This window comes from Phascolarctos cinereus, unplaced genomic scaffold, assembly GCF_003287225.1.
Source record: "Phascolarctos cinereus isolate Bilbo 61053 unplaced genomic scaffold, phaCin_HiC Scaffold_5;HRSCAF=322, whole genome shotgun sequence".
NCBI lineage: Eukaryota > Metazoa > Chordata > Mammalia > Diprotodontia > Phascolarctidae > Phascolarctos > Phascolarctos cinereus.
In genome coordinates, this window is record NW_027555958.1 from 404,886,606 (window position 1) to 404,912,777 (window position 26,172).

Consider the following 26,172-nt stretch of genomic DNA (forward strand, 5'->3'; position numbering starts at 1 on the left):
TAGCTAGAAAATATGCAGGAGGGCAGTCAAGATGGTGACTGTGCCACATGAAGATTGGCTCAGGGGGTACATGACAGCTATCTCCAAATATTTAGAAGATTACCATATGCAAAGAGCCAGTTCTGGCTAGATGCAGTGTGCAGAACTAAAAGAAATGGGTAGAAATTACAGAGAGCCATATTTAGGTTTAGAAGGAAAATCTTCCCAAAGATCAGTGCTAGCCAAAACTGGAGTATGCTACTTAGGTGGTAGTGGGACCTTTCACTAGAGGTTCAAGCCAACCCTGGAGGACCATTTAAGTATGATGTAAAGGGAATTCTTGGTCAGGCATAGCTTGGACCAGATGGCCTCTGAGGGACCTTCCACTTCAAAGCATTGGTGATTCACATATCTCTTTGAGCAGCTGGAAGATTCTTTCCAACGAATTGACCCTTGTGCTTAATCTCTGATGGAGAAAGAAAATGTGCTTCACATAAAGAAAAATGCTACAACTTAGCAAATGGTCCTTTTGATCCCAGGACAGCTACTTACTTATTCTTCCCTTTTGTCACCCACTCTTCTGCAAGTTGTCGCCTCTCTGGGACACTCAGTGACAGGCCTTCTCCCGTTGAACCATTCACTGTTCCAAATACACACAAGAGGCTGAGTCAGAGAAACAAGGAAGCTCTATATAATCCTCCAACCAATGCAGATGAAAACATACAAGGTTTAACCAGCCCCCCTCAAATAACTACAAAGTTCAAATAGTTTCAAATGTTCAGAAAGTGCCTTAAAAGTATCATAAATGTCAGCTTCTTTTATTGTATGTAAAATATAGGACTGGGATAGGATGACCTAAGTCTGTGCCCCTAGATACTAAGAAATACGCTAAGCAGATATAGTTGATGAGGACCTTGATGTCTGCCATAGATGGAAGAGCTGTTTATCATCTATCATGGTCAGCTGCGGTAGGACAACAGTATAACTCACATTTTCTCTATAATTCATGGGTATCCATTAATGGCCATGGGAGGAAGAAGTTAATGACAATAGGAAATGCCCACTGTAGTCTTGGAGGGATGATAAAACAGGCAGGGTTATGTAAGAGTCTTGTTTTTCCAAGGGGACATGGACACTCAAAGTATACTCTGTTTTAGGAAGGAGGATAGGATGTGTGTGTCCAGGGCAGGAGGAAGCCAGGCTTGCCTACCATCCTCTATGGCTAGGGGTTGGGGTTAAATCCTTGAAGATCCTTTATACTTTTGGGGATGTGGCCTGGGATAATTCCCCATAAACCCAGGTTTTGAAATATCCTGATTAAGCCCTTGGGATTATCCTGTCTTTAGGGGGCTCCAAGGCATGATTCAGTAACATGTCCTCCTGCCTGAATTCCTGAAGAATCACCACCAAGAATAAAATGCAAGAAGGAACCAGAAAGCATACAAAGTTAGAGCCCATTTGGAAAGGAAATGAATATTGAGAAACTAGTAGTGTTTTCCATTATCAGGCTTCAAACCCTATAGGTGCAGTGGCTCAACTGCTCTTGACTTCAGGGCTTTGGGGCCAGAATTGTGCAGTGCCTTTGTCTATCCTGATCAAATTAATTGCTTCAGTTTGTGCTATGTAGTCATAGCTTTTATTGCATAAATGGTCTGAAAGATGGTGTCAGGAAATGAAGTCAAGTCTGTCCATCAACAAGCAGTTATTAAGCATCTATTACATGTCAGGTACTATGCTAACAGGCACCAGGGATATAAAGAAAGGTTGCTCTCAGGGGATTCATAATCTAATGGGGAAGAAAGCATTGCATGAAATGGCAGGAAAACCTGGGCTCTAGCTTGAGATCTTCCATTAAATAATTATGTGAACTTGAGCAAGTCAGCCCTCTAGATGGGGACTGGCAGAGGAAGTATGGAGAGAGCAGATAGGAGAGCTGGCCTCAATGTCAGGAAACCATGAGTTCAAGTCCTGATTCTAACATATATTGGCTGTGTGACTGGCCAGGTCCTTAACTACTCAATGCCTCCTGTAAGCAATACTCTACACTTGGCAGAACAGGTGGTAGCTATGTTGGTAAAGGAGTACCCCTATATCAACGAAATCAGAGTAAGTCCTTCCAAAATGAAAGGGTTTGGATTAGGCACTCTCTAAGATCCAGATCCCATCTAACATTTTTTTTTTCAGATCCCATCTAACATTGTGATTCCAAGATGACTTACCAAAAATGTTTTTCATGCCTTGCTCATTTACAAGATAGTCCACATACTGGTCAATTATGCAGAAGTTGATTTCCCTGAAAAACAAGGTTCACATGTAAATCTGATATGATGTGAATTCCTAGGTTTACATTACTAGGTTTTCCATTCCTAAAGTTTTGAGTCATAAGACTATAAGTTGTAGGAAGGTACCAACTTGCATTGGTAGAGAAGATACTAACTGCTAACCTGGGAGTTCCCTATACCAGAGAAATCAGAGGCCAGTCCGTGTGCCTACGCTGTTGTAATTATCTCTCTGTGGTAGACCTTAACTACTTGCCTTGACTTAGTCAGTAATAATGTCAGTAGTATTGAAAAGTTTGCCTGGTCTCTCCTTCCCTTCTCTTCTTCCATCCTTTAGTAGTGAAGTCTGTGATTAACAAATAGATCTAAAATTTTAAATGCAAATAACCTAGTAAGATTTTATCTTAATTCATAGTAAAGTGCAACTGACAAACCTAAGCCTACGGACTTTGGACCTTTAGGATAATATGGAGCAGTTTAAGTAACATTTAAATAATGTTGAATAAATTTTTAAATATTTTAAATGTGAGGTGAGTTTTTTAAAAATTTGCATCCTAATGTGATTTCACCAGAGAGTATCACTTTTGAAAAATGAAAAAATAAGGATTAATAACTCCAAATTCAGGAAAATATTTTTAGTTTGGTAGTCCCTATAACCTTCTAGATTGGCAAATTAATTTTGTCATTCCCCACTTCAATAATGGTCAAAGGACCTGTGAAAGATCAATCAGCAAAGCAGGAAAAGGATTGTGAATTAAATAGCTATTTGTAGCAAAAAGAATTCTGTATTTTGAGACAGGGGACCTGGGTTCAAATCCCAACTTCCACGTGCTGCTTTGTGGACGTCACTTCAGCCCTGAGTTAGTTCTCTCACCTGCAAAATGAGAGGGTTGAATCAGATCACTCCTAATATTCCCCTCGGCTCTAAATCTACGACCGTAGGATCTCTTTGGTCAATTGCCTAACGCTACTGAGTTTACATATCTTCCTTTGCAGAATGAATGAATATTCAAGGATTTTGGTTTCTGGATCTTCCTGGTGCCAAGGGAATGGAAAGAAGCCTCATTAGGAGTCTTAAACAAAAAAGCCTGGAAAATAAGAAAGAGAAACTGATCCACTTTGAAACCTTAAACTGATTCCTCTGTCCTCTTACTGGCCAGGAAAGAATTGTACTTTTAGACAATTCAGAGAAATTTGGGTGCTATGAAAAGGTTTAAGCTGAAACCTCTTTCAGATGACATCTCAAAATAATTGCTGTAAAGCATCTTCTCAAATGTTTCTAGCTCTGAAGCTGTTCAAATCATCTGTTTATTGCCTGTGTGATCTTTGGAAAGTCATTTCATCTTGTTTAGCCTTAGTTTCTTTATCTGTAAAATGAGTGGGTTAGATTAGGTGACCTTGAAGGAACCTTCCAGCTCTCAAACTATGACCCGTGATCCCATGACGCACTTTTTCGGCCAGAGGATCTTTGGAAACACCAATCTCACTCACCATTCTAAGCATTTGAGTCTCTTCACTATTGATGGCAGCAGCTTATAGAAGCTGAAGCTCATCTTTATTTCCTTCAACTTCATCTTTAATAAACATTTATCAGGTACCTATTATGTGCCGAGGGGTTAGCTAGGTGGTGCAGTGGATAGAACACTGGGCCTGGAGCCAGCAAGATCTGAGTTCAAATATGGCCTCAGACACTTACGACCTGTGTGACCCTGAGCAAGTCACTTAACTGTTTGCCTCAGTTTCCTCATCTGTAACATGAGCTGGAGAAGGAAATGGCAAAACACTCCAGTATCTTTGCCAAGAAAACTCCAAATGGGGTCACATAGAACTACTGAACAATAACTAACAGGCTGAGCCCTCTGCTCAGCATGGGGGAGAGATGGAAAGTTTGAACAAGATTAATAATTTGTGAAGAGAGGAAATGCAGATGTACCAGAAGCTTTCATACAATAGGGTCTTTCACTCTCTTGCCACCTAAACTCTCTGGGTTCCAGGGAAGGCCTTTACATTAGGGAAGTAATAGCAGCAAAGGGAAGGCACCAGGTGAAAGCAACCACTGTCATAGGTTTAGAGCTAGAAGGGACCATATGCATTCTTAGTCTGAATTTAAAAAAAATATTATTATTTTGACAAATATATTTTAATATAATTGGTTTACTTTGTAATCCTATGCAATTTAAAACATTTTTCTGAGAAGGGTCCATGGGCCTCACCAGATCATTTGAGGGATCTATGGTAGAAAAAAGCTTAATAATCCCTGCCCTTTCCCTCTCTTCTTCTCCAGGTTGCATTCTTGACTCTCCCAGACTTTTTCTACAATGCTTCTAAGCTAGGTACCTTAAGCTTTTCTCTCAACCTCCCTCCTCTCCTTTTCTGCTTCCTTTTATGTTTTTCCCTATTAGAATGTAAATTCCTTGAAGGCAAGGACTGTCTAAATGCTTTTATTTATATTCCTTGAGCTTATTCTAGTACCTGACACATAGTAGGTACTTAATAAATGCTTGTTGATCATCTCTCATCAAAACATATTTGCTTTGTATCCCATTGCTCTAGGGCCTTGTTCCTGGGTGAAAGCCCATTAATCATACTAGACAACATATTTTTTCTTTTTGTCTGGATGGACATAATACCCAATACTCAAAGGGCTGACTCTATCATTAAAATTTCCACCATAATTAAGAGGTGCCAAGAAACCTGCCTGCCACTCATACTGCAGAGACTACCAGCTATTCTTCCATATGTAGGGCTGCTCAAGCCATGTACTCTGCACACAATGAATGACCAATCAATCAATGAGCATTTATTAAGTGCTGATTATATGCCAGGTACTGTGTTAAGTGTTGGGGATATAAAAAAAGGTCTCTGCCCTCATGGACAGTATGTATACAAATCAACATATTCCAGACAAATAGACAGAAGCTACAATAACATAGGAAGGCTCCAGTAGTTGAGGGATCAGGAAAGCCTTGCTGCAGAAGGTAGAATTTGCGCTGAGTTTTGAAGGAAGCCAGAGAAACTAAGAGGTGGAGGTGAGGTGAGTCCAACTCTTGTATTCAAGAAGTTGACTGCTCAGGTTTTTTTAGTAAACTTCAGACTCCATGTGTCAACAGTAACCCTGGTGCCACAAAAGCTAATTGCAATCTTAGGACAAATCTCAGACTTACAATATACAGAACAATCCCAGGACAGTTCCATTGTATTGTTCCCGGATCAGATCCCATCTGGGGTAGGGTATTCCACTTAGAACAATACCTAGCACATAATGCCCATAATGAATGTTTGCTAACTGATGAGGTCATGGCCCTGCATTTTAGGAAGGGTAGTGACAAATTCACACAGACACAGATGCAGGTATATGTACACACACACACCTATGTCCAACAGAGCATAAAAAGCTCATCTCATGAGTAATCTACTTTCTCCCTCGCACTAATATGGTGTTGGGGCTTTCCTCACTCATGAATGTAAAGCAGCACATTCCCCAGGACAGCACACAGGATTATGGGCAGAAGACCTGGAGATCTCTGCAAAACTTTAGCTTTATGAGATCAGTCACCCCAAAGGACATAAACCAATGTCCTTAATGCCTCTTAATAGTTTAGAGGAAATTTTACCTTTTCCAGAGATGTATGGGAATGGTCACTGGAATGGAATAGAGATCAGTTCAGCTGTCTGGCTGCTGCTTCTTTATACAGAGATAGAAACAGTTTGTTTTCAGTTACGGTATTATATCGATCTCTTGGAGGATTATGTTTTCTCCCCATCAATTAATTAATCAACAAGCATTTCTCAAGCACCTCCTGTGGGCCAGGCCCAGTGGTCTATCCAGTGCTCTATCCACTGCACCACCCTGCTGTCCCCTCAGCACATAACAGGAGAAATGAGCTGGGGATATAAAACCAAAGATGAAACTGGCCATCGCTGTCCTCAGAGTCAGTGCAATTACATTTTATCAAAGGAAACAAAGTGGACACCTATAAGTATATACAAGATAATTTGGATAGGGGAGCCACTCAAAGCCTGGAGGACCCCTAATTCTGAAACCTTTATCCAACCTCCACAAGTCACCTGTGCTAAATTTTCATTGTCCTGTCCAACCTTCTCACCCATCCAAACGTGAAGCCCAATGGTTGGGAATCATAGGATCACAGTCTTGGACTGGAAGGGATCTTAGGGGCTGTCTAGTTCATCACTTTATCCATAAGGAAACTGAGGCTCAGAGAGATTCTGAGACTTGTTCAAGGTCCCAGAGATAGTGAGAGAGGCAGGGTTGGAATCCCATTTCGCTGACTTGAGATCCATCGTGCCACACTGCTTCTCTAAACAATGAGATGGTTTGGCTGAGGACCCTGGGACTCTACTATGACAGCTGAGGCTGTAAGCTTGAAATTTACCGAAGAAGGCAACCTGATCCTCCAGCGCTTCTTCTTGTCTGCAAGCTGAGGCCTCCTCACACCCTGCCACCAGCCCTGGCACTGGGCAGGAGGCCTGGAAGGTGCCTCAGGATCAAGTTCCTAGGCTTACTGCTTGTGCCCTGCAACTATTACTTAGACACTAGGCTGCATTTGACAGGTCTCTATGGCCTGGGTTTTTGATGCCCTGTTGCTTGAAACCAGTCAGCCTGGCTCAATCCTTGGCTCTCCGGTCTCTAGTCTCCTAGCCTGGGTTCCTAATCCATGATCCATAAACTCCTGTTATCAGATCCTTTGCTTCCCTTAATCCTTAAGAGAAGGATCACATGAGTTAACACTTGTAAAGTGTTTTGTAAACTTTATAGCACCATATAAATGGCTTCCTGCCTTTGCAGCCTTCAGTTTCAACCCTGGCCCTGTCAGTCAAAATTTATTAAGCACATTAGTAAATGATTAAGCTGTCCTTTATTAGGTACCTACTATGTGCCAGGCACTGCGCTGCGCACTGGGAAGAAAAGAGACAGGATAAATGGGAACTAGTTGGTTTATCCTGTATCCTAGAGGAGGGAGGGTACTAGAATTAGGAGTGACCTTGACCAGGTCTCTCCATCTCTCTGGCACTGTCTCTTCTCCTCTAAAATGAAGAGGTTGCCTTTGATGATCACTAATCTTCCAACTTTCAGTCTTATAATACTATATGTGACCTCTTTGGACTTGAACTCTGGCCTACCTGATTGACAGTCTAACGCATGAGTTGGTCCCTTCCTGGCTCTCCTGCATCTATTCCCAGTGAAGCCCCAGAGAATCACCTCCCACTCATCTATCAGCAGGAGCAGCAGCCGTCCAGAGCTAGCTTTGTCAGCCTCTGCAGTGAGTTTCGTGGTTTGGATGTACTGGGAGAAAACCCCGTGCCCCATCCCCCCACCCTCCCAGTTTCAGACCAGAAGCTCCCTCTGCCAATGTCCCCAGAGCTATCGTGCTTGGTTACATTCCTGGGTGACTTCTTTGATCTTTCACTCCCCAGGGGTAACAATCAACCCCCTTTAAATGTGCCTTGCTCCCTAGAAGAACAAAGGACTTGGTGAATCTGACCTGATTCACCCTCCCTATCATCCCTGCTTTACTGTGTGTGCGCTGGAGCCAGCCCAGACTCCAAGTCTCCTGCAACCCAGCCTAGACTCCTTTTTCTTTAAGCCACAAGGGACATAGGATTGTTTTAAAGGTGGTTTCTCAGAGAAAAACCCTATTGTTCCTGGTCCTTTATCCTGGCCCTGTGGCTAATCTTTGCGAAAAAATGACACAAAGAGACTTAGGTTCCTCGTTTGAGAATTAATAGGACACGTTCTCTTAATTGGCATAAATGTTTAAAAATCTGCTTCTTTTCTAGACTGTGCTTTTAAGCAACATTTTCAGTACCTAAAAACGGCTGAAATGTGCTTATGTCTGCCAAAACCTCAACTGCACGGCCAACACAAAGCCACTTCCACAAAGGAGCAAGTAAGATCCTGAATGCCAGAAGGAGAAAATGTCCTGTTCCAGGGCGGGAGGTCATTCATTTCTCTGACAACTGGGTTATAAAGTTATATAACATGCAGCAGGGCAGAAAGGCTTCCATCTCCACGGAGTTTATGAGCACCAGGCTCTCTGGCATCCACAAACATACCGGGGCTTCTCACTAAAAGCAAAGGGCAAGGAGGGGAGGGAAGTGGGGAAGGAGAGGAGGCTTTCAGGCGGCCGTTAACATCCAGCCCACTGAGGGAAAGGCACAGCTATGATTAGTTCAGACTATTCCCTCACTGAGAGCCTTCAGCATTACAAACCAGCACTTTTCCAGGCAAACAGCTGATCACAGGACTGGGTATTTAGAGTCGGAGGGGACATACTCTAGCTTCCTTCATTCAATTTTTTAAAAAAAGTTTTTATTCTGAATTGAACAAATCCCAAATAAAACAAATATTTCCACAAACATAGTAGAACAAAAAAGATTGTATGTGAAACTGCAGATCTGTTATGTACAGCTTGCTCTTCTTTCAAGAAATATAATAAATTCAAGAAGTAACTTCCAAATTGGCAACTTGTTTTTTATTCTACCTATCCTTCCTTCTGTTCCCTTTTGTTCATTAAAAAATGCTTCCATGATTTTTCTTCCTTTCTTCCTTCCACTCCTTCCCTCTGTCTATCTCCTTTCATAGCTAAGTGAAACAAATCCCTACAATGGCTGTGTCTGAAAATGTATCTTCTTCTGCATCTCAAGTCCATCACCTATTAGGAGGTAGATATTTGCCTCTTCACTAATCTCTGAATTTTATGTAATTAAATTTGTCCATTTTGTCTTCTGTGATCTTCTCCCCATTGACAGCTGCTAACAGCATTATCTTCCTTTATTCCTCGAATATGTTTATGTTGTAACCTTATACATTTTAATTCTATATCCACTGGAGCTTATCATGGTATGTAGTGTGAACCTCCCTCATTTGACAAATGAGGAAACTGAGACCCAGAGAGATTAAGAATCACTCAGGTATTAAGAGGTTGAACTAAGACTGGAACCTAGGGCCTTTTCTCTCCAAATGCAGGAGACTTTCCACTAATACAGACCCATTCTAGGAAAGCTGATAGTTTCCACTTTTTCTTGAATAAAGAGGTGCAAAGGTACATTTTCTTGACCAGTTAATAAGGACTAAACATACTTCTGGGAATCTGGCTACTAGCCAGAGAATGATGGCATGCCAGAGCTGGAAGGGCCCTTCTAATTCTATTCTAATGCCCTCATTTTCAGGTGAGAAAACTGAGGCTCAGGGAAATTAAGTGACTTGTCCAAAGTCACACAACTAGTAAATGTTAGAGCTAGGATTTGAACTTGGGTTTGCTGAACCCTGGTCCAGTGTTCTTCCCATGAGGTCACAATAATCGACTTTGCGATCTAACAACTGAACATGTTTCTTTATATGTCTTGTAGAGGTGTGAGCTCCTTGAGGTAATTATTTAAAAGAAGGGAATTTTGTTCCCTTCCAATAGACACTGAAAACCAGCTCATGGTACACAGAGTATAAAAAGGTCAGTTCCTTTGGCTGGGCAGTGGACAAATACCTGGTTGCTTTCTGAGGTAGCCCAGACCTGCTTGTTTCTTTACTAAGCATGTCTGGTTAGAGTAGGGGTGCTTCACCTTAACTGTTTCATGGATCCCTTTGGCAGTATCTGCTAAAGTCTATAGACTCCTGCTCAGACTCATATTTTAAAATAATGTAAAATCAAATACATACTTCATGAAGGAAAATAATTATACTATAATACAGTTATCAACATTTTTTTTTAAATTCACAAACTCTAGGTTAAGAACTCTGAGTCCAGAAGTAGAGGGAAACAGGATGAAGCAATGGTAAAAAGGAAGGGAGAAAGAGTAGCCTACTGAGGGCAGAGCTGAGCCCTGGGTATTGGACAAAAGGAAATGGACTCATGGGAGAAAAATAGTTACTTTCAGGGTGTTTTGCTGGTTGCTGCTATTTGTCCTTCATTCTCCAATAGGACCATGATATCAGGAAGGCAATGCCATACTTACAAAGTGAATTGGATTTAAGTGAGGGAGGGTTGTGCAAAGTCACCAGCCTCACTTTCTCTTCTGGAGCCATTTGAGTCCAGTGGCCAGATACAGATCAGGACAAATGGCCCAGGATGCATTGGCGGACCTTGGCCTTTTCAAGCTCAAGTCTTCAACAGATCTCAGTTTGAGGCAAAGCCCATTCAGTGATTAAGGCTTAATAATAATAACATTTTGTTGGACATATGAGGTGGAAGAGCACACCAATATTCTCAATAGGTTGCAAGATAAATAAAATAAGAATTTTTTAAAAGCTATTTCCAAGCTAAAAGGAGGCCAATTTAAAAAGGTTAAAGTAACATCCACCAGATGTGGCTCTTCAGCTTGGAAAAGAATCTCCCATAATAGGATGTAAAAACTGTAAATTCTTTCAGTCACATGTTTTCTATCTTATCTGCCCAACAAAGGCCTAAACACATTTAGAAATAGATAATTTCAGGCTTTATCCATATAACTCATGGGAAGGGTGGAGAAGCAGACAAGTTTTGTATTAACCAGCTGTAGACAGAGAAATGCCATATCCTCAGCAAGAATTTTGTTTTCATTTTGTGCCTGTCCAATAGCATGTTCACTTTTTAGTGTCCTAGATAGTTGAACTGAGGCACGTCACATTGCCTTTAGGGGCAACTTTTAGAAGGTAGCTAGAATGGATGGCCCCAAAGGTCCCTTCCACTATCATTCTGTGATTCCAGTGAGCCTTGGAAGTATGTCCCTCAAGGCCCTTGAGTAAGATCTGAGCTACACAGATAAAACTGAGAACTGGCTTGATAGGACTAATTTCTAAATAGAACAGTAAAACATAGAAAACCAGAGCTGGGAGGGATTTCAGAAATTATCTAGTCCTACCCCTTTATTTGAGAAACAGGGAAAAAAACTAAGAGAGTTAGGAACCTGCTCAAGATCACTGGCACTGTTAAACTGGAGAGCTAAGCTAAACTTAGAACTTAGGTCTCCTGACTCCCCATCTATCATTCCATGATACTACACTGCTCTCAGATGTTACTAGGAGGCTTCTGTTTTTATGCAATCTAACTCAATTCACTAGCACTTATTAAGCATAACTTTAATTAGTGCAAGTCACTGGAATAGGTGCTGAGGATACAAAGCCCAAAACAAAGCTGGGGGATACATAGAAAAAAAATGTAATAGTCCCTGACTTAAAGAAATGGGTTTACATTTTACTGGGGGATACACAGGGGTGTGGTAGAGCCATCTTGGGAGCCAACTATTACATTTAGAGTGTGAGCATACATACCTCTGAAACTGGCAATCACTACAAATCAGGGCTCGAATGATTGTTTTATTGATTGCAGACCAAAGAAAGTGATGAATTAGATGTTAATCATGCAGATTAAATTTGAAGTGAGCCCTCGGTATGTTTTTTTGACAGCCAGTTGTTAAACATTTATCAGAAAAACACATATATTAATATGTCTATACTGGCTTTGGTCAAATGAATCGCATGACAGCCTCATTGACTGATCAACAGTAAACCACTAGTACATTCCAAAATGTCAATCCATATATACAATGTTGGATAATTCTGCTAATATTATGAGGAATTAACAGCTGGTATGGTGATTACTCAGCTGTTAGCTTTGTTATTGCCCACAAAAGGAGTTTAATTGAACAAATATTATTATTAATTGATGACAAACATAATAAATTGATTTTAATTGTACCATGCAGTCACAACTAAAGGGGCTCATCTAACTCATCCCTCTGGCTCCCTTACTCGCCATTCCCTTCCTCTCTCAGAGAAAGAACATTATTTGGTCTACTGACCTTGGGAGTCAGAATGACCTGGGCTTAAATTCGGTCTCTATTGGTATCTGGAATGGATACACCAATTCCTAACTCCTGTCTTTGATATTTATCAGCTGCGTGACCATTAGCAAATGAAATATTTGTTAGATACTTAGCAAAGTGTCTGGCACTTAATAAATGCTTGTTATCTTTCCTTCTTTCTAGGGGCAAATCACCTAACCTCTCTGAGCCTCACTTTCTTCATCTGTTAAAATGGAGGAGACAGATTTCAAATAATAGATAAAGTACTTTACAAACATTAAAATGCTATATAAACTTCTCTGTCGTTGTCTTCAACTGCATAAGGATCTAAGGATGCTGGATTTGTGGTCAGCCTGACTCTACGATGCAAGACATGAGGAAGAACATGTATATATTCCTGTAGGTCAAGCTTTGACATAAGACTTCCATAAAGTTGGTCTTGGGCCAGGGGCTGGGTAGGAGAGTCTAGGATGGGATATTATATTTTCTGGTCTAGATTAGTGATCTCTCATCATCTACATCTAATCTGTTTTCAAGTCCTGTTGATTTCATCTTTGCAATACCTCTCCAATTCGCCCTTTCTCTCCTAGTTCAGGCCCCCATCACCTCACCCCTTGATTACTGCAATTGCCTGCTGGTGGGGAGGGGTCTGCCTGCCTCAAGTCTCTCCCCACTCCAATCCAACCTCCATTCAGCCACTAAAATGGTCTTCCTAAAACACAGGTCTGACCATGCCATCCCTCCAACTCAAACTCCAGTGGCTCCCTGTTGCCTTCGGGATCAAACACAAAATCCTTTGTTTGCCATCAAAGCCCTTCACTGCCTAGCCCCCCGGGGCCAGGTACTCTTCATCCCAGGGACACTGGCCTCCTGGCTGATCCACAAACGAGACACTCCATCTTTTGACTCCTGGCTTTTTCTCTGGCTGCCCCCCTTGCCTGGAATGCTCTCTCTCCTCATCTCTGCCTTCTGGCTTCTTCCAAGTCTCAGCTAAAATCCTACTTTCTACAGGAAGCCCTTCTCAATCCCTCTTAATCCTACAGCCTTCCCCTCTGGTAATTATTTCCCATTTCTCCTACATATAAATTGTTTGTTCATAGTTGCTTGCCCCCTTCTCCCCTCTGCCCTCCCTCCCCCATTAGACTGTGAGCCGCTTGAAGGCAGGGACTTGCTTTTGCCTCTTTTTATATCGCCATCTCGTAGTACAATACCTGGCACACAGTAGGCGCTCAATAAGTATTGACTGACTGATATCCCCATCAGGCTATAAAGACAACCCTTTATGTCTCAAAGTAATATTTACCCAGTCTCAGTCATAGGTGTGACAGTTGCAGCAACGAGCCCTTGAAGCTTCTTCTTGGGGAGGGCCATTGTACTGTTGGAAGAAGTCAGGAAACACACAGCTTAGGTCCTCTCCTCCTTCAGAGAGTTATCATTAATGACAAAACTCCCAGGCAAAGTCCACTCCCAGATGCTTTGGTGAGTGCCTTTCTGTCAAGTTAATTAATCTGTACAAGGTCTCCAAGCAGAATACAATGGGCAAGAAAAAACAGACTCTAAGATCCTGGAGAAGGCGCACACACACACACACACACACACACACACACACACACACACACTCGCGTGCACACACCCAGGGGTGGGTGGCTGGGTCCTGGAAAAATCTTACCAGAAGGCCTCCCCTTATCTGCATAAACAATCATGCAGCTTTCTAAAAATCTCATAGGAGTGAAGAGCTGAGAGGCCCAGAAAATCTCGTATATTATGAGCTCAGTAGGTACAAACAAGGAGGGAATTTAAACAGGACAAAGCATATCCTTTCTCACTCTCTATCTCTTTTCTGGGGGAAACCTTGTCGAATAATGAACCTCACTTGAGATTTAGGGAGGGAAAGGACCTACAAACTGTAGTGGAATTCCTCAACCCAGAGAGTCTAAGATACTCCTAGAGATTAATTCCTCCCACCTGGAGATCAGTAAATCAAGAGACCCAACTAGAAGAGAAGAGGTCTATTTAGTATCGGCTGCTGGTCAGGTGACTAGCAACTCCACAGAACAGAGAGATGTATATATGTATGTAGGGTTTTTACAGAGCTCTAGGGGAGGTGGCTAAAGGAACCTATCAGGTAAGGCTCCTCTGCCACTCTCCTGATTTGGGAGTTAGAGTAATAGGGACACCACATGTCAGGTGATTTTTTTTGGGGGGGGTAGGGGTTGGGGGGCGGGGAGAATGTCTTAAGCTTAGGAGAATGTTAATCTTGTTGCCCAAGTCCAGCTTATCTGGTAGAGATGTTTCTCTGTAATTAATCACACCAAACCATTTTTGCAGGGGCGAGGCCTCCAAGACAATGACTAAAGGTCTCCTTTAAGACAGACTCAGAAGAGAATGTGCTGAGAGCTATCTTTACACAACCCGGTAGGTTCTTTTTCTTTGGCCTCTAATGCTGCTTTTTCTTTGCCCCACCAAACTCATAGCATACAGTTCTAACCACTTCCCCCCCAAAATCACCAAGTCCAAACTCCTATCTAAGACAAAATGCCTTCAACTCTCTGGCATCAGCCCACACCATGGTGTGTCTTTGTGGGATGGGTGTTTGGAGACAGGCATATGTATCATTGGGGGGAAAGGAAATTATAGGCTTTCTTATCTGGTACAGTCTAGCTTGACAGGTATGAAATGGAAGCAGAACTTGCGGAGGAGAGATCTAATAGCCTTTTAAAATATTTTAAATACAATTTATTTATAGCTTTTGTTTTCACATCATCTACATTTCCCAATGTATCCCTTCTCTCTTTCTTCCTTTCCCTCCCAGAGAACTGTCTTTTTTCACAAATAAAAAAAGGGGGTGGGGGAAGTTAAGTGAAACTAACCAACACACCAAAGAAGTTTGACACTGCATGCAGCACTCACACCTATGGTCCCCTACCTTTGGAAGAAAAAAAAAGGTGGAAGGGAAGGTCTAAGTGTGTGTGTGTGTGTGTGTATGTGTGTAAAATGGTGGTTAATGTAGTTAAAATTTCAAGCAGAGAGAAGTTACTAATGTGGAACCACAGCAGCCGAATTCCGTGGAAAGGAAGCTTGCTGGGTTCAAGGTCAGATGACCTGGGTTCCAAGCCAAGCTCTGCCATCCTGTGACCTTTGGCATGTCAGCCACCCCTAAGGGCCCGTCTCTTCTGTGAGATGAGGGGGTTGTACTAGAAGGCTTCTGAATTCTAGCTTTAAATTGACCAGCCTGTGCCATCCTAAAGCTGGAGGAAGTTATAGCTTCAGAAGAAGCTGAAGGGAGCTCAGAGGCCTTAATCTCATTCAGGATGTAATCCCCTCTACAACCCTAACAGATGGCCCCTTCAGCATCATTAATTTGAATACCGCCCAGGTCACTACTTAAAGGCATCACGTTCTACAATCTTTCGGAAGTCTAAGATCTAAGAACAGTCTACATGACCTCTCTTATTTGGGGGTCAAACTGGCCTTACTGTATTGGATAGAGAGTATGGTTGTCTGCTGAGTACTACTGTGGTGACTCATGGTAGTGTGGAGGTGACCCTTGGAGGGCCGGTCCAGTGGAGCACAGGCTTTAGCCAGTCTAACCAAGATGGTGTTGTTCAGTCATTTCAGATGTGACCCTTTGTGACCCCATTTGGGGTTTTCTTGGCAAAGATATTGGAAAGGCTTGTGGAAGCATATTAAAACCTTTTTAGTTCAAATGAAAATATTAAGAAATAAGTATTTTTCCAGCCTAAAGTCCATTCTAGACTTCTTGTTCAGTCATGCCCAACTCTTCATGACTCCAAACAGTATCTTAAAGTTGAGTTGTGTCTGACTCTTTGTGACCCCTTTGGGGTTTTCTTGGCAAAGATACTGGAATGGTTTGCCATTTCCTTCTTCAGCTCATTTCACAGATGAAGAAACTGAGGTAAACAGAGTTAAGTGACTTGCCCAGGCTCACATAGCTAGTAAGTGTCTGAGGCCGGATTTGAACTTGGGAAGAGAAGTCTTTCTGCCTGCAGGTCTGGCCCTCTATCCCCTGTACCACCTAGCTGCCCTCTAAGATGGAATGGCTTTAAATAAGCACCCAGTGGAAGAATGTGTGTCTGTGGTTTAAGAATCAATTTAGCTCAAGTCTGGAAGCCTGGCTCATCACCAAGTTGGCCTTGGGGTGATAAAATTTTTGGACACTGCAACTCTGAAAGACCATCTAGAGTCCAGCAACCCACATGGGGTTGACATCCACAGTTTAAAAAGTGATGAAGGGGTCTCAAGTGAAAAAAGTTTAAGAAGCCCCAAGGAGCTGGGTGGCAAAGCTAATAAAGTGTTGGACTTGGGAGTCAGGAAGACCTGAGTTCAAGTCCAGTCTCAGTCAGTTACTAGCTGTGTGACCTTGGACAAGTCATCTGATCTCTTTCAGCTCTGTTTTCTCATCTGTAAAATGGGATAAGAATGGACCCAACATCATAGGATTTGTTGGGAGGATCAAATGAGATAAAATATACAAAGAACTTTATAAACCTTAAAGCTCTACATAAATGCTATCAAAGTTAGGAAGGGGCTGCAATCTGTTCCTGGGAGGAACCTACACTGATGAAATTATATATCCTTGAAATATTGAAGTCTGCTGGAATACGTGCCATGGTGTGTTTTTTAGAATTTCTAAAATATTCACTTACTTAAAAAAATAAGAAGTTGCATAAACCACAGGAAATGAACCCAAGTGAGCCAATTTCATAGCCTCAAGTCATGGGATAATATTACAATATATGCTGAGTGACTTAAGAAAAATAAAAAAAATCATTCGACAGAAATTTAAAAATAACATTAAGCTTTCTGAAAATAAAGGGATATCTGTTTGAGGGGACTGCTTGTAGCTCTACCAACAAATCAAACAGGTGATCAAAGGCCCAGCAGTCTCCTAGGCTTGTAGTTAAATGTGGCTATGGGCCACATTTAAAAATAGTGAAATTTCTTCCTGGCTGAGTTTTATTTTTAATTTTTTTTTTCTTTTTGGTGAGGCAATTGGGGTTAAGTGACTTGCCCAGAGTCACACAGCTAGTGAGTGTTATGTGTCTGAGGCCATATTTGAACTCAAGATCTCCAGTGGTACTCTATCCACTGCTCCACCCAGCTAACCCCATGGCTGAGTTATTTAACTAGCCAATTTCTCCTTTTTGTAATTTTACCTAAATATTTTAAAATAAATGAAGTCTTGGTTAAATATTAATTACAGTTATGGCTTTACTTTCCTTTAAATTGAGAAACACATTAGCTAACATTGAGGGCTCTGAAACTTATTTTCGCTATGTCCCATTTAAAAGTTATCAAGTCTACCATCTTAGAAAGCCATAGGTGACCAAAAGGCCAAATTCCTTCCGTTATAGATTATCCTGATGATAGATCTAGCAATAAAAGTGATTTAAATTCTTAGGGAAAAAAGAAAATATAAAAATTTCCTCTGGCCTGGAACAGTCTTCCCTCCACATAGTCTAATCTTATTTCTCTTCAAGTCTAGCTTAAGTACCACCTTCTTCACGAAGACTTTCATATCTACTCTAGCTTCGGCTACATACATTGCTTACAATCTGTACCTCGGGGCCATTTCCACTCCTGATCTACATCTTGCCACTGGGCTCGGATGGCTCTGGTGGAGAAAGTGAGGCTGGTGACTTGGCACATCCTCACCTCACTTAGATCCAATTCATGTGCACATCATGGCATCACCTCCCTGATGTCAAGGTCCTCTTCGAGAAAGAAGGACAAACAATCTGTGAGCAGTCCAAGCTGTACCACTGGGGACCCAACTGGCCAGTTACAGTTGGGCAACTCAGTTCCTTCCTCTCCCCCTGTCCACACGGAGTATCATGCCCTGACTTGAGGATGCTCTGCCCAAAGCAATGTAAATTTTGATCACTGAAACCCAACTAGATATCTTGGGGTTACTGGCTGTATTTCTTTCTTAAACATCATGCCTTAAACCTAATTCACTTTGGCCCTCGTTGATTGGCCAACACTAGGTCCCTACCCAAGCACCACTTAGCTGTTGTTCTGGGCTGCTTACTTAGTGAAAGTAAGTAGTAATTGTTTTTGTTTAGGCCAGAAACCCTGAGGGTCTTCCCCTCCCAGAGATTTTATTTTGTTCGTTTGTTTAGTTAAAAGGGGCCATTCCTTGGCTCATTTCTTAACCACTCTTAATCACTGAATGGGCATTGCCTCAGTGAAAATGAGAACTCAGAAAGACCTCAGCTCAAAAAGGCCAAGGCCTCCTCCTGCATTGGAGGTCATCTCCACTGAACCCAGACGGCTATGGAGGAGAAGGTGAAGCTGGTGCCCTTGCATAGCCCTCTCTCACTTAAATCCAATTCATTTCCATCACCTTGCTGATGTCGTAGTCCTCTTTGAGAATGAAGGACAAACAACGATCTTCGACATCCATTCTAGCACTTACTATTTCACGTATGTTCATCTTACCTCCCTCACTACATGATAAGGTTTTGGAAGGTAGGGAATATGTCCTATATTTCCTTTTTCTGTGCGATATAGCACCTGCAAAAGCGCTGGGCACATGGAAAACACTCATTAAATCTGCTAGCTCATGAAAAGTTACAGAATCACAGAATTTCAGAGTTGGAAGTCATTTCAGAGAACATTTTGTCCAGAAAAAAAGAATCCCCGCTACAACACACTCAACAAGTTGCCATCTCCCACACAGGCTTGTTCCACTTCTGGACAGCTCCAATTATTGGTCATCCTGATCTCAAAGCTAAATAGCCTTTGCAATTTCTAAATTTCTACCCTGCCACTCCTCACTCTGTCCTCTGGAGCAAAGCAGGACTAAGTCAAAACCCCCTGTCACATGACAGCCTTTCAAATACTGGAGGGTAGGTATCACGTCCCTTTTGAGTGTTCCCTTCAAAGTAATTGTCCCTAGTTATTTCAACTGATCCTCCTATGCCAAGGATTCAAGGCCCTTCGCTATTCTTGCCTTGGGCATGCTGCAGGCATCCATCTCCCCCTCCACACAGAGATTAGTTATTCACTATCAAGAGATACAACTAGAATCTAGTTCAAATATTGCCTGTAGGTTTGCTGTTTCACATGGCAGAGAAGGGGATCCATCACAATGACAAAATGAACAGTCTTTTTTTCTCTTTTCTTTTTTTTGCTATTTTGAACAAAGGCAAATTTTACATTTCGGATCATGGACTGGCTCTTGGATCAAAACTACTCTAAAAGAAAGTGTAAAATAAAGAATATTATTTAGATCCTTGAAATAAGGAAGTATGTGGAGACATAAGCTACATGTCACATAATGGACATTTCCCCCCCTCCCCCCAATTTAAGTGTTTACATATTTTTAAAAAAGCAAGGTAGACAAAATATAAGCAAGAAACCCAAATGACTCTGTTTTCATTTGCCATTTGACTTTTAGATAAAGGTATGATACTTTAGAATATCTCACCCCTGAACAAAGTCTCTACTTTGTGTCAAAGAAAATTGGTCAAAATGTTCTCCACTTAATACTCAAGGTGAATTTTTCACGCAATAGCTGAAAGATGTTAAGAAATTGCCTCTAGGAATTGAGAGCTCATTGCAAAGAAGATTATTAGGAGACACCATCAGAAGGTTAAAATAAATTTAGAATTCATGACTAACTCAGCCACAGAGCTGGAGAATCTTGGAGCTATCAGGAACTTTAGAGGTGATCAAGGGAGGATTTCTCTACCCAGCCCCCTTAATTTCAGAGTCAAGGAAACATACAACTAGTTAGTTAGTGGCATGGCTAGAATGCAAGCAACCCTCCTTTCCTCCTAGTCTTTCTACTATACTGTGCTTATGTATCTCAATTTTATGGAATTACAGCTACCTGAACCAAACTGAACTCCAGCCCCTGCATGGCACTGGGGAATTATTAAGGCACCATGTATAACAAATGAAAAGTTAATCCCCAAGGCTCCTTAGCTATTCCCACAATCTCCGCCAGACCTCCAGAGGTAGTAGCAAGTAATCAAGCTAAGTTTCATCTTCTCATTAATCCCTTTTTCTGCCACCAGAAGAGGTTCACAACGAACACTGAGATCTCAGCTTACTCAGCAGGAAGGAAGAACAATCTCTGTTACATTTCAGGCTCAGGAAGCTGGCCCAAATTCAAACTAGCAAGCATTTCTGAGTTCTCCTGGTAAGGATTTGTGTTTTCAGAGAGAACTTGATTTTGTGAACAGAGCAGAGGAGAGGAAATAACAGACCTAACCAGCAATCCCCACAGTCTCAGCAGGTTTACGGACAATTCAGATGAGATCCTATGATCGACCCTGTCTAAAAGCACCAGGTCTCAAGAAGAAAAAGGAATGAAGGATCGTCAATGGTGGGTGGAGTGGGTCAAGATAGAGAGGAAGGTCTGTTATAAACAGGAAGAAACAAACCAAAAAACCTTTTTGAGTGTTCTGAAGTTTTGAAGACGTTTTTGAATGGAGCCTTGATGATAACTGAGATTTATTAACGGTTTACACTATTAATCTCACAGAGTCTCACAAGTAACCTTGTGAGGTAGGGACTGTGAGCTTTATTCCCATTTTACAGAAGGCTCAGTTTTAGAGGCAGGATTTAAACCCAGGTCTTTCTGGCTCTAAGCCCAGTATTCTACTGTATCACCCCACCAAATTGTTACAGCCTTGAAAAACAGAAAAGAAATGTGAAAGGAAAAGAAAACACTTTAGAGGGAAATGCTTCCCCCTATTTTCTCTCCTTAAAAGGGTTTCCTAACCACCTAGCCAGTCCTTCCATTCCCTTCCAATTACCCTTCCATTCTCAGTTTTGGAAGGATGACTAAAGCGCCTAAGGTAAAGTGCCATTTGTTTCCACCTAGTCTTTACATCATCTTCGTGAGAGAAGTACAATCTTTATCTCTCTTTTTATAGATGAAGAGGCTGAGCACCAGAGGTGGCCTTGCTGGAGGTTCTTTACCTAATTAAGAGGAAGAGTTGGTACTTAAATTCAGCTCTTCTGATTTCAAATTCAGGGCCCCACATCATCTCTCGAGAAGTTATCTCTACCAAATGGGAGACAGAGCTGAATCCCAGGGAGAAATACTATTTTCACAAGAGAAGGAAGAAAAATTCAATGCTTTCTTTGCTTATAGACTTCCTCTTGTTCACTTTTGGTCTAGGAAATGATGGATCTATTCCAGTCTTCATGACTAGAATGGGAAGTAGTAAGGATGCAGGAAGTAGCTGTACAGATAGTAGATATCAGAAGCTTATTGCCCCAGTTTCTCAAAAGACAGCAAACATGGAAAGATTTCCTCAGGATTGGAAAAAATTAGGAGGCTGGTTCTTTTTGGCTCTTTGATATGTAGATCCACAAATGAACCCCCCAAATTACATACTTCCTTTTAAATGTTTTCCCTGGCTTTGACCTTAAGCCTACAGATTTGTATACCACCAACAGGATGAGGATCAATGTGTAAAAGTATACATTTTGCACATAATTTTTACCCTTCTGCTGAGACATTATTTCTTTTTCGAAGCAGCTCATCCTGTTGCCTTTTCTAAACCTCAGAGCAACAAAGACTCAGAGTGTTAGAGCTTGAAGGTCACCTAGTGACCTTCATTTTACAGAGGAGGAAACAGACTTAGGGAGCTAAAGTGATAGTCTAAGGTCAAGAAGCTGGTTAGTGGCAGAGCCCAGATCAGAACCTGAGGTAGCCCTCATCCTCCTCATCCTCAGTCAATTGCTCTTTCCATTACATCGATTAGAGCAGCTAATGTGTGATGGAAAAACACAGTTCCCTCTTCTCCCTGTGGCAATGACCACTCTCATCTCTTTGAAACCCCTCATGAAATCTCCCTCTATCCTGTGATTTCTTCACTAGCTGTCACATAACAAATTATCTTCAAAGTCCCAGAATTTAACACCTATTATTAATAACAAAAGCTAGCATTTACATAGCATTTTAAGGGCCGAAAAGCTGTACACAAATATCTCATTCCTCACTAAACCCTGGGAGGGAAGAGCTATTATTATCATCTTTTCACAGTTGAGGAAACTGAGGCTGAGAGGAGGGGAAGTGACTTGCTCAGAGTCACATAGCTAATAAGTTTTTGATGCTGGAGGGGTTCCTGATTCTAGCTTTAGCACTCTATCCACTGAACTACCCAGCTGTCTTGGTTTTGTTTAGATCATATAAACAAAAGCATTTTGGGGGATCCTCAATAATTTTAAGAGTATAAAGGGGCTCTGAACACAAAAAAAAGTTTGAGAACTGCTGGACAAGATGAGCTCTTAAGTCTTTTCCAGCTCTGACATTCTATGAATCCAGGAGGATGCTACTGAATCAGGTCAGGTTTTGAGCAGAATAATAAGGGGGCAGAATATGATTATGGCTGACACTTCTAGTGGTAAGTGTTCAGTATGTATACACGAACAGTGGAGTGCTTATAGGGAACATCTGCCACTGAAATGTGGTCTTTTGGAGCAGGTGACCATAGAGTAAAAAAGAAATTCATACTATCCTATGCATTTTAGGTACAAGTCTGCCAGAAACCATCTTTATTAATTTATCTCCCTCCTACTAAAACGAAGCATTTTTTTTCAATTTAGAGGGGAAAATGGGAGAACCCCCTTATGCCCCCTGCCATAACTCCCCAACTTATAAGACATTTTAATGTAACATTTACAAGAATCTTGGAGGAGGAAATTTTTACAATATGATAAAATATTGTAAGGTAAAAGTTAACATTTTGCTTTAGCAATCTAGAACAATATTCTCTTAACTTTCAGTCATGCCCTTGAGGAATCAATTTCCTAAAACCATTTAATCTTTTTTTGATTCCTCCCCAAAAGGGTTAACTGAGGTGTGACTTCACAGAGAAATAATCAAAGGATCTCTACCCTCAGAACAAAACCCTAATTTCATCGGGAAATGGGGAAAGGGGATATGGCTTTAGTTGGGTCATTAATCCTTTCAGGGGACAGGGAAAAGCGATGCTTTTAAATAGGCTAGAGGCATTTCCCTTTTAAAGCTGGTTATCCCCTTAATCTATATATATGTATACATATATACATAATATGTATATTATTAACACACACATACATATCAAAACAAGATGACATTTTATAAGGATAAATGCACATGAAGCTTTAGCTTTTATTCTTGACCTTTTGCACAGTTTCTTAAAAGAAAGGGGTTCTAAGACAAGAGAGAAAAGGATTTTAGAGGAAAGATTATTTCCTAATAATAATGGCTAGTCTTTATATAGCACCAGGTACTGTGCTAAACATTCTACAGCCATTATCACATTTGATCCTTGTAACAACCTGGTACATGCTATTATTACCCTCACTTTACATTGGAGGAAACTGGGACAGTGGTTAAGTGACTCTTCCAAGGTCATACAGCTAGTAAGTATCTGAGTCTGGATTTGAACTGAGGTCTTCCTGACTCCAGGTCAAGCCCTCTATCTACTACACCAGTAATAAAGTTTCTTCCTTCAGGTAAGTTTAGAATGGGCAGCTAGGTGGTCCAGGGGATAAAGTGCCAGACTTGAAGTCAGGAAGCCTCCTCTTCCTGATTTCAATTCTGGTCTCTGTTACTTACTAGCTGAGTTACCGTGAGCAAATCACTTACCTCTGTTTTACCTCAGTTTCCTCATCTGTAAAATGAGCTGGAGAAGGAAACGGCAAACCACTCCAGTATCTTTGCGAAGAAAATCCCAAATGGGGTCACAAAGAGTTGGATATGACTGAATAAGAAGTCTAGAATGGACTTTAGGCTGGAGAAATACTTATTTCTTAATATTTTCAGTTGAACTAAAAACGATTTTAATATGCTTCCACAAATCTTTCCATGTCTTCCAAACTAGCTTAATTTTCATGCTAATAAATTTAAAAGTAAATGCCTTTCCATCAGATAGTTTTAGAGGAGCGTGTGTGTGTCCACCCCCAGCTGGGATCATAAAATTAAGTTTGAACAGAGAGGTCATCTAACCCTTTAATTTCACATAGGAGAAAACTGGTCTAAACCGACTCCCCAGTTCAGAACAGGAGACCTGTAAACTTTAAGACTGGGCAGCTAGGTAGCACAGTGGATAGAGCCTGAATTCACATCCAGCCTCCAAGCTGGGTGACCCTGGGCAAGTCACTTCACCCTATTTGCCTCAGTTTCCTCATCTGTAAAATGAGCTGGAGAAGGAAACGGAGAAGCACTTCATTATCTTTGTCAAAAAAACTCCCAGTGGGGTCAGGAAGAATCAGACACAAACCGAATTTTAAGGCACTGTATTGAGTACCCAGCGAGTCAGTATCAGAGAGATGTGTAGAACACATTGTGCCCTCGAGGAGTTTACAACACACTTTGAGACGCTCTTATTTTACAGATTGGGAAACTAAGGTCCAGAGAGCAAATGGGGTATCTGTAAAGCGCTCAGTACAGCGCCAGCCAGGCAGAGGTAAAGACGCCTCGCGACCAAAGTGGTCGGAATTCGAACCCAGGTTCTCTGACATCACCCCCCGGCACGCTTTCTACACACAGCCAGACGCCAGGGACCCAGTTCAGCCACCCACCCACCTCTCCAGCTGCTCTGGCCCCGCTCCTTAGCCCTATCGGCTCCGTCCGCCCCGCGACCCCGAGGAAGCCCCCCGACCCTGCCAGCCCTCAGTCTGTCCCTGTCAGTCCATTGGCAGCGCTGCCGTCTATCTGCTCGCCCTCACCCGCGCTGGCGGTGGACGAAGCTCGTATCCCGTGGCCGTGGCCGCCGCAGCTCAGCTCCCCGCAGCCGGGTCGGGAGCTCCAACTTGAACTTGGCCGCCGGGGAGATCCCCATTCAATCCACCCAGCGCTCACGCTCACGCGCTCTCAGGCGCCCTCCAGCGGCCTCTCCCTCCCCTCCCGGGCCAGGCCTGGCCCAGCACGCGCGCGATCACGAGACCACGACCGCACGGAACGCTGGGAATTGTAGTTCGCGCTTCTCTACCTTCCCTCGGAGCTGCGTAGAGGCTGCTAGGTCGTCGGGTGGAGGGGAGAGGCTCTCAGGCCTCTGGTCCCAGACTGGCCCTGGGTATTAAAACGAAGTAATTCCTTCGGGTCTCCATATGTTAAATCCAGAGGTTATGTTACAATCCTTGCATCTTCCCCACTCCAGCAGAGAACTAGAGGCACTGCGGAGTTGGGGGTAAGGTGGGCAGCGCAGGAGGCCAGTGCGCTTGCGCAGTGGCCTGTGCCGGGCCTCTGTCAGCTGCCCCTCCCTTCCTTGCGTGTCTCTCTCTCTCTCTCTCTCTCTCTCTCTCTCTCTCCTCTCTCTCTCTCTCTCTCCTCTCTCTCTTCTCTCTTCTCTCCCTCTCTCTCTCTCTCTCTCTCTCTCCTCTCTCTCTCTCTCCTCTCCCTCTCTCCCTCTCTCCCTCTCTCCCCTCTCTCCCTCTCTCCCTCTCTCCCTCTCTCCCCTCCCCCCTCTCCTCCCTCTCCCTCCTCTCCTCCTCCTCCTCTCTCCCCCCCTCCCCCTCCCTCCCCCTCCCCTCTCTCTCTCTCTCTCTCTCTCTCTCTCTCTCTCTCTCTCTCTCTCTCTCTCTCTCTCTCTCTCTCTCTCTCTCTCTCTCTTTTTAAATTCCAGAGCCCTTGGTGGCTTCGAGGCTTTCTTTCTACCTTGGCCTCTGAAGTCCTGGTTCCGGTTGGGCCCAGGCCCCATCATGTTTAGAAGCCTACCACAATTCAGAAAAATGAGACCATCGTCCCCTTGTGCCCTTCATGAAATCAGATATGCAGATGCCAGCCTGTGGTGCCATTCAGTAGCCACGTTATCCACAATTGGTTCTTTTGAACAAGTACTGTCCCAAAGTGCTGTTGCCACCCCCTCTTCCCCTCTACTTTCTAATCAAGTGCCCAATGCCCGTTGCTGCGCACCTCCAGTGACAGGCCTGCTCTGGGTACCCATGCTGTCTTTCCTTTTTAAAAGAAAAATTTTTAAAAATATTTTGAATTTAAATGCCAAAAAAGCATTTCCATATACCTAGCAGAAACACACACAAAAAAGATTGTATGTAAAACCATGAATCTCCTTTTCATACTTTTTTTAAAGGACATCATAAAATCCGCACATTAATTTTATAAAATCTTGAGTTCCAAATTTTCTCC

At 42.4% G+C, this 26,172-nt stretch overlaps 1 protein-coding gene across 2 annotated transcripts in view; it reads right to left on the reverse strand.

Moving 5' to 3' along the window:
• The window catches only part of NPL (N-acetylneuraminate pyruvate lyase), a 51,902-nt gene extending 26,668 nt beyond the window's left edge, over positions 1-25,234 (reverse strand). Inside the window, exons 1-4 of one of the 2 annotated variants that reach the window (XM_020984367.2) lie at positions 24,756-25,231; positions 13,360-13,431; positions 2,199-2,272; positions 532-619 (exon numbers count right to left, since the gene is read on the reverse strand). In XM_020984367.2, the coding sequence (XP_020840026.1) occupies positions 532-619; positions 2,199-2,272; positions 13,360-13,431; positions 24,756-24,868 (347 nt within the window). In that variant the 5' untranslated portion in view covers positions 24,869-25,231. Of the gene's footprint in view, positions 1-531; positions 620-2,198; positions 2,273-13,359; positions 13,432-24,755 lie in introns of both variants that reach the window. The other variant, XM_020984368.2, reaches the window with a different exon arrangement.
• Between the last annotated feature and the right edge of the window lie 938 nt (positions 25,235-26,172).